A 9619-nucleotide genomic window follows, 5' to 3' on the forward strand; every position below is an offset into this window, starting at 1 on the left:
TAATGGTGACAACATCAGGTGCTTACACCATACATGTATCCGTTTCTCTATTGTTGTTGCTATTACAAAGTCATTAGATCCTCTGACACTTAGTGTGCACAGTTTGGGCCAGTGCTAGTGCTGAAATCTGAAGCTCAACGCACCCTGAAACATATGGCTAATAAAGCTACGGGAAGCGGTCGGTACAGTCCGGAACAATAAAAACCACCTCTAGAAGTAGCAAGAGTGTCTGGACTATAGCTGAGTGTGTCTCCAGCAGAGCGTTCAGACACACTGAAAACCAAGATGACACAGCTCAGCTGTCCAAATACCTGCCAATGTCATTGTGGGACAAAGAATAAGTTTTGAAGTGTACTTAAAAAATTGCAAGGTCAGCCTAATATGGAGAGGCAACTCACAGTTTAGAAGCTATGACATGACCCTCCCGTTCTTCAGTGTAATCTTCAGGATATGGGGGATAACTGGTCAGCCGTTCTCAGTGATGCTGACGGGACGTAAGGTGTTAAGACATGTGCAGTTGTTGTTGGTGACAATCCATTAAGGGGTTTAAAAAAAAACATGCAATAATATCCTAAAAAGCACAGGAGGACAGTGAAGAGAGGCCAGAACATGGGACATGCTTTATCGTATATAAGCGAGCAGCGTCATTTTGGACCAATTAAAGATCCAAAAGGGAAGCATGATCCAATCCAACGGGGTGTAACAATAGTCAAGTCAAGTTGCAATAAAAGCAGATGTAACTCTCTCAAAATAAGAAGGACTTGGCCATAGAAATAAGCATAAACTGGAAAGAGTTTATTGATTTTACAGTGGATTTAATCTCTTTACCCGATTTTAAGTCAATTTTCAGGATTTACAGGATTATTTATAATAGATAAGGATCCAGTCCAATTATGAACAAATACAACAAATAGCTCCAAGAATCATGTCCTTGGTTTTACTCTCATTAAAATGGTCATCAAAGTTTTGATGTCACTAAGACTTTCTAACTTTTTAACAAGCACTTTATTTTGCGTGAGGGGCAGGTAGATTTGGGAATCATCAGCATAGAAGTGGAAGGACATGCTCTAACTTTAAAAAAGCAATAGATCAGATGGGAAGTGGGCAGAGAACTGTCCCCAAAAGAGAACCTTGGGGAACTCCACAGAGTAGCAAGATGACTGACATTAAAACGTCTTTGCAACGTATACCACTCTAAAGCTGTACCTTTACTCTCCGCACAGTGCTTAAGGTTGACTGGGTCCAAGGGTAGAATTTAAAAATTTGAGTCAGAAGAAAATAAAAGAGCATTCGAAATTCCTAAAAGTATAAATTATGAAGTGAAAAGCTTTGCACATTAATTTTTCTCTGTAGGAAAATCTGCGACAAGATTAGAATTGTTACATCTATTTAATATTTTTAAGAAAAACAAATAATGCACAAGTTCTATTGTAAAACATTTAAAATAACACCTAATGGCCATACATTTTAAAACCTGTGATTTTTTTGATCAGCCAAGAGATTTTTCTATCACTGGAAATTTAAAAAAAACCCTAACAAAAGAAATTAGAGTTTTGAACGAAGCAAAAATCCCTCGAGTTTCCCTTTCGACCTGAAAGGTTTTGTTCAAACTTGCCCAGATTCATCATCATTCATCAAATGGACTGAAACATTCCTGAAACTGGTCACAACATGCTTTCTCTGAAAAGGCCCTTAAAAGAATACTATTACAGCTACAGCCATTAAATACTGATGACAAAGCTCCAGACAGACAGAAGATCATCATCATCATTAACATCAATAAGAACCCAATTCTGGAGGAAAATATGAACTTTGATGGTTACTGGAAGTGGCACCTGCAGAGACCACACTGACAGAGGCCACATTTCGGTGACGGAAACAAAGTTCATTAAAGAAAAGTTCAAACCTTTCACCCAGTTGGCAGTGTGATGGACAGGGAAGGTGTGGAAAGGCCACAGTGATGAGATCCAAATCTTAGAAGCAAAACTTTAAGCAAGTCATCACTTGTAGGAAATTAACATAAACTGCTTGCCAAGACGACGCCTAGAGCACTGATATGTACATTTTACAGTTCTACCTAAATCCGCCTTCCTGGAAATTACGTTACAGTGATAGAGATCTCAAAAAGCATAACTGCTCTGTTTGGTAGTAATCCTCCATTTAACACAGTTCATCAATTAGCGCAATAGTTAGCACAACAGTTCATAAAACAAGATAGCATGTAATAAGATGGACAGGGATGCACTGCATTTAACTTTTGTCAGTGTCAAACCGACACACTATAGATAGCGTACCCTAAGCCACGCTGATACCAAGAACCGATCCACTAACACTGTTAAACGACCAAGCTCTAGTCCTTACTGTGGGGAAGAGACTGGAAGTCATTCCTTCATATTTAAGACAACAACAGGGTTAAGGTATGCTGCTTTACAAACTGTGTGAAATCAATGTGGCAAATAAATAAATCCAATAATATTTATTTATTGCGCTGGTATTTGTAATCAAAATAATAAACAACAGCTCAGTGTGAGAGACATTATGGTGAATTTATGGCACACTGGTTGTCAGTTTGCGTAGGTTTGATTACACAGAGGTGTTTGCAACCTATGCAAACATGCTTGTGTGCAGTCCTCGCTTTCCATAAAGACAGCATGAAGGTCGCCATGAATGATGTTGTGCATAAGTAAAATGCTAAATTGTTCAAAACTGGGCTGGATCCCTGTTCCAAACATTAAATGTTCTTGCTTCACCTCAGCTCTTTGCAACGTTATAAGTTCAGGGTCCTCTGCAACTGTGGGCTACTCTTGCTTATGCAAGAATAGCCCACAGCCTGGCTGCTTGCGACACTTCCCCCTGGTAAAACAGCTACAACATGCGGACGATGGTCTGCAAAGTTGCCCATAGGCTCACCACTGAACTATTAAGGCACCAGTACACTCGATGCATTGGTCTCTTCATGTGCCACCAGTATAATCGTCACACAACCACATTGATGAGTACTCGCCGTTGTAGCGCAAGTAGCCATTGCAGTATTCTTCAAAAAACAACAACAACAAAAAAAAAACAGTATGCCACTCAGGCAGCTGTGATGTAGAAGGAGAAGTTGTCAAAACCGGAAGCAAAGAAGGTTTTTCCACAAAGTCTCATCTTTCCAAACTGTGGGAACATCTCCCTCCGTTTACCCTGAGCTTCTATACTATCTCACTAAAACATTGGTTTAAAAAAAAAAAAAAAAAAAAAAAACACAAAAAAAACACAAAAAAAACTTTGTCACCTTTGTGAACGACAGCACATAGCAAAAGTGACATCACTTTGCTGACACATGCTGTGGCGTTCTTTCAGCTGCTTGAGCACCTCTCACAACTTGATGTTTGCGGCCTAGTTGAAGATACAGTGTATAATTGGGTCCTTGCGGCCGTTACCTCCATTTCTGTGATGTATCCATGTAGAACATTAGGTTGCTGTAAACTGCAGTAAAACCTTGCAAACACGTGTTACAATTAACATAAAGAAACTGCTGAAGCGGTGAGCAAGACAAAGCATCATCATTGGTTTTCAGTTGTGTTAGCTCTCCTGACCACAGTGTGTGGTTAAAACTGAAGTGTTGCAAACATACAAATAAAAGCTAGCTGGATATCAGCGGTAATATTTTCATGCAATAGTGTTTCTAAAGTTGTCCAAGCAGGTGAACTTCTGAAAGTAATTTTAATGTGAGCTCAGCTCTGCAATAATGCCATCTTTGCAGACTGCAACACGTACTTTGAAGCATTACTGTAAAAGCACAGAGGCCTCTTTACAAGTGAACATCCTCACATGGAAAAATGTACTTCAATTCGGCTTGACTTGAGCTACGAGTCATTTCTTTGCTCGTACAACTGTAGCTGTGTGCTTTCGGTGGGTTTTCCAGTTTGCAGACGAAAAGGTGCTAAAACAACCTGCTGTGCATCTACACCGTGGGCAGACTGTGTGTCAAAGCCTGTTCTCAGAAAAGCCTGCTCCTCTCTCTAACTACAGAAGACAAAAGAACTACACTGCTGCTGTTTGACACAAGGACAATATATTATGTAATGCAGTACAGTGTGCACATTTAAGGTCAGAAGCAGCTCCTCAGGCTAAAGAAACACATGCAAGAAGTGTTTTTCAAAGTAGAGGGTAGGGTTTGATTTAATACACCAAGAAATGTGGACAAAACTAAGTTACCTTTGATTGCCATTCCTGTGTGGGAATGTACACTACTAAGAGAAACCACAAATAAAATGGTGAATAATTTGAGTTTACACTCTACTGCACTACTGATCGCATACCATTAGGTAGAAAGTGGATAGAAAATAATGCTTCTGTGGTCTATCTTTCCTTCACATTCCTTCATATACTGCTTGTAATCTGCCATCAGCTACATTTTCCAGGCATTTTATGCAACACCAAGCAACTTAAACAGAGGACTAACCTCATGTAGGAACAAAAAGAAAAAAGAAAAAGAAAGAAAGAAAAATTTAATGAGGTAATGTCAGCTCACTATAAAGCCCACACACTAGCGGTATTTCCAGGATGCTTTAAATGAGGCACAGGAAATCTGAATATTTGATTGAGAAAACTGGCCTAGAAAACATTAGGTATGACTTTCAGGCTCATGTGAAGCCCCGTGCAATAATTAAGATGATATTACAGGGAATGTGGTGCTGCACATGAGACTGAACATATTTTTTTACCCAGTGTTTTTGCAACGCATGTATTTAGACTCTTTACTTAAGTGAAAGTCTCACTTAAGCAGCCTGAGAGTACTAACACAGCACCAAAACAAACTTTACATTTCAAAGCAACATTAACAAAGCAAATGCAGAATTAATATCAAATCATAATCATTGATGATCACTTTAATAATGCAGCTGGAGATTATTTAAATGTGTCTGGGTGCTTTCATGTATACATGAAAGCTGTTATTGGGTTTATATTACAATCTTTAAAATATTAAGAACCCAAGGCTTCAAGATAAATCATGTGGGGTGCAAATTACATTATTAGCACCTAGAATGTAGTAGATTAAAACTGCATTTCTGTAAATGTTTAAGTAAATGTGGCAGAAATAAACCTGAAGACATGAAGACACATATAGAAACTAGAGTTGATTAAATTACTGCACATGTCACTGAATGACTACACGCAGCATGTTACAGAAACTGAAGAGACATTCTTATTTTCTGTTACATTATTTTTTCGACGCCACGCTACTCTCTGCTTCTACTCAACTACTTTTGAATGGAAAGAAATTAAAAACCTGTTTACAGCTGAAACACTAAGGTGACATTACTCATATTAAGAAATCAATAGTTATGCTCTCAGAGCATCATGAGTACATGACTCCAGGTACCTTTAAGTGGAGTCCTTTTTTTTTTTTTTACATTCAAGGTTTGAGTTTATTGTAATTTTCCACTTCTAATCACTACATTGTGCAGTGAACCATGGCTAACAGACCCAGAGTAGCACTGCTGCAGAAGCCTCAGGCAGAGAGCTAACACACAAAGTTAGTATAGTTAATCAGGGTTTGCAAAAACAAACTATGCATTTTTAGAATATCTGCTATAGCTATAGGAAAACCGGTGACAAACATAAATATAAATATTAAAATAAAGATAATGGGAGGCATAACTGACACTGATGGGTCGTTTTAGTGACTTGAGGGTTGTTTTAAAGCAGACACTTTTGTATTTCTGTCCACTGGAATAAATGGAATTAGCATTTTTGATTGAGTCTAATTGTTATTCAATCCAGTTATTTTAAAGCCTCGGTTTCTCCACAATTATAACAGTAAATGACACTGTGTTAGTACACATAAAGTACAAACAATTAAGTCGCTAATGGCTGCAATATTAAACTGATAAACACAACAATGAATCCATATTCTTGATGTGACATTGTAATGTATGAGTTTCCTTTTACTTTAGGAACTTTAAGAATATAAAACATGTTTCCAGCATCTGTCTAGTTAAACAGGATAACGATCTTTAGCCGAGTGAAGAATCTAAACAGTTTTTTTCCATCTCTTTGCGAAACAGCTATTTAGTAAAAACAGCCTTAAACCTTTAAGCACGATCACTTTCCATGTGCACAGAGCTTCACACGAGCCTGAAAAATCACACCCAGTGACTTTTTCTACTCTGCATTTATTTCTGATCAAATGTTCCGATTCCCCGCGGGCCCCCTATGCGGACCCCACTTTAAAAGAAATCCTGGAAACGCCTCTGTCCGCCTGAAGCGATCGATACCTCAGATATCGTCCACCCTGTTCAGCATTGATAACAGCTAAAAGTAGCCACATAAAATGCACTTCCAGGCTAGTATAATGCCATGAAGTCAGCGACCACCGGCCGGGATTTAACTGCCGTCTTCCTTTAAGCAACATCGGCTTCTCGCTGTTCCTTGCTAGCCAGACGAAACATGACAGTTAGAAACGGAAAAGATGCGGGTTAGCCGCCGTTTACGTCGGGCTAAAATCAAAAAGTGTCAGCCCGAGACACTTCGGCTACAACTTACCACACCATCCCGTAGGCGCCTTCGCCGATGTAGGAGAGGTTGCTGTACCGAGGCCCGACGTCGAAGGCCTGCCCGCGGACCAGCTCCGTTCCCGGCCCGGGGCTGGGGCCGCTGCCAGTTGGGGCAGACACCGCAGCTGTCGCCATTACGAGGACTGTCTTTTAAAAGGGCTTTTAAATGTAAAAAAAGAGCGACTAGGATCAGAAAAACGTGCGTGTCTGTGCTTATATCCGACGCCGCTGTGACTGCAACAGGGTGTAGAGTGTGGCGGAGGCCTTCCCGACGTGTGGAGTGTTTTTTTTCCTTTCCGTTAACGTGCGTTCAGAGCGACCACACCGCGGCTGTGCTGTCGCAGGCAGGAGCGCGCAGCAGAGGATGCTGCTGCAAGACATCAACGGAGGCGGTCACGTGACTCCGGTCTTTATTTATTTATTTTACTTTAAAAGAAAAAAAGCTTTATTTTTATTCTGCCACAGAAAGGCTGTAACGGAGAGGACTTCAGATAACATTTACGTCATTTGAAACATTACAAATACTAAAAAAAGAAACTGGGCTCTTGGAACTTTATCAAGTGGGCTATAAATGCAATTGTAATATTATATATACTAGATTATATTATTTTATTATTATTATTTACCTCTACTCTGATGTTGGCTTTGATCTATCTGTTAGCAGCTGCAGAACAAGATTACATGTTCTTTTAAAACATGAAAAAACACCCCAAAGTAACACTTTCCCGATGAAAGTAGTTACTTTAAATGCATGAAGTGTAAACTTCATCTTACTAAACTGCATCCTACTCCTTTTCGAGCACACACATTCTGAAGACATAGATATATACATGAAAACTTGATGTTTGTTAAGTTTTGTTTTTTGTTTTTTCTCTTGTTATTTCAGTTATATTTGCATATTCAAAATAAAATTCTATCTATCTATCTATCTATCTATCTATCTATCTATCTATCTATCTATCTATCTATCTATCTATCTATCTATCTATCTATCTATCTATGAATTCGACCTTTGCAAGTTTGTTCAATAACTAAATAACTTTGGTTGTGGAGATATTGAAAGACAAAAATGTAGTCAAGTGACGAAATGACATATCTATATGTCCTAATTTTCTCTGTAACTGATGAAATCGGTGTTTCTCCATGTCACAATATTTCTAAATTATGATCTGATCTGGCATGCTGAGCTGTAAATAAATTCAGTAAAGTTTTAAGGACATAAAGTATAATAACTTATACATTATTTCATATGCAGCCTTGTCTACATATAGAGACCCTTTTATTTCAGGTTTTTACATAAAAAGGAAAATTATCACCTTCTTAGCTATTTTAAAATAGATTATAAAAATAAGAATTTTCACATCAAAGTTACCTATAAAATGATGATGATGAAGTTTTAGAATTAATTTATTGTAACATAAATATAATATAAAAACTTATTCGATCTCTAAAGAAAGAAAAGCGGATTTAATATCAATGACGCAGCTTCTACGCATTTAGTTGATGCCACTGGTTAATTTTGGAAGGTTATAAACACTTTTATTTTGCATATAATACTTTCCATCTGCAGAATTTCATTAAATGTTGGACCATAGGGGGGCACCTTAAAAAAGTAAGTTGTCATGTGCTTTAAACATGAGCTGCTTTCTTTTACCTTTTAAATGTGCACTCAATGACTTACCTGGTTAAATAATGTTACATTGACACACTGCACCACCTGGTGGTAGCAAATTGTATTATGCAAAAGTGCAGCTCAGGTATAATTCAGCTTCAGCTAGCATCTCTTCCACACAGTACACTGATGCTTTGGGCATAAAGTCATAGGTTTCTTTACATTCTGCTAATAGCTTTAGTTCCCTCTAGTTTGTAATTGTTTAACTTATTTAGACAAACCTTTAAAGCATAAATAACTAAATGAAAAAGAAGTGAGAGAAAAGAATGAAAAACCATTACATTAAAAAAAGAAGAAGAAGTGCTGAACGACAGAAGGTTCGAAGCAGATTGTTTAGAAGATATGAAAATACCAAAAACCACGACTAACCACTACTTCCTCATTATCTCCACAGAGTGAGAAGATGTTTACGCACATACTCGTGAATGAGGCCCTTCATAATACCCACAACGACCCAGACCTCTAGATGGCAGTGTGGGTTAAATACTATGTGAGAGAGGAAGCGCTGCAAGGCAGAAGTTGCTAAAGATCATCAAGTTTGCAGTAGTTCACAATAACATCCCGTCCATTTTGGCCCACTAAAACAAAAGAAGCCCAGTCTGCTTCTCTGATCAACAAACTCTTATTTAATATCTAAGGTGGAAATGAACTGTCTTTAAATAACCACAGCAATATTCATGTATAATGACAAATATAAATGTGAAAAATTCAGCTTCTCTTTTTGTGGCACATTTGTATAACTACTGATGAATCTGTTGTCACACAGTCTTTAGCAGTTTGCACCCATCACAACCAATCCATGTGAAAGAATCTAAAAATAAAGTTAAATAAATACATACATACATAAGCAAGCAATTAGACATTTAAAAGATATCAGATCTGCTTAATTATCAAGGATGTTTTGTTCTTCTTATCTGGGCTGCTCCCTTTAGGGGACACGACAGTGGGTCACTTGCCTCCATCTCATCCTCTCCTTGGCATCCTCCTCTGTGTGACGCCAGCCCTCTGCATGTTCTCACTACATCCTTGAATCTCCTCTGTGGTCTCTAGATTATTTGACCTGAGCATTTTCAACTCTGCCACTCAGTTGTGCCACCATCTCCTAACCATACATCACAGCAGGTCTTACTAATATGTTAATCATCCCTTGCACTTGTTTTTCTATAATTCAGTCATGAATGATGACAAATATTATTTTAATATTTTAAAATTTTTACTGCTGCATCACAACTGACCAAAACCTGGTTCTGCCAGAGTTTTCTTCCTGATAAAAGTGTGCTTATCCTCCCCACCTTCACCAAGTATTGCTAATAGGGGGGGTTTATGGTTGTTTCTCTCTATTATTTTTAACGTCATTAACGTAAAGCATGAAGTGCTTTAAGGTGATTTCGTTGTGCATTAGTGC

The 9619-nt window shown here is 38.2% G+C and overlaps 1 protein-coding gene across 1 annotated transcript in view; it reads right to left on the reverse strand.

Moving 5' to 3' along the window:
* The window catches only part of mapk1 (mitogen-activated protein kinase 1), a 37413-nt gene extending 30504 nt beyond the window's left edge, over positions 1–6909 (reverse strand). The window contains exon 1 of the mRNA XM_086315513.1: positions 6532–6909. Coding sequence (XP_086171639.1) covers positions 6532–6677 — 146 coding nt within the window. The 5' untranslated portion in view covers positions 6678–6909. The remainder of the gene's footprint in view (positions 1–6531) is intronic.
* Between the last annotated feature and the right edge of the window lie 2710 nt (positions 6910–9619).

This window comes from Aulonocara sp. 'chitande type north' Nkhata Bay, linkage group LG12 (assembly GCF_057382095.1).
Source record: "Aulonocara sp. 'chitande type north' Nkhata Bay isolate Kocher_YH1m ecotype deep benthic linkage group LG12, A_spYH_male_GT1.1, whole genome shotgun sequence".
NCBI lineage: Eukaryota > Metazoa > Chordata > Actinopteri > Cichliformes > Cichlidae > Aulonocara > Aulonocara sp. 'chitande type north' Nkhata Bay.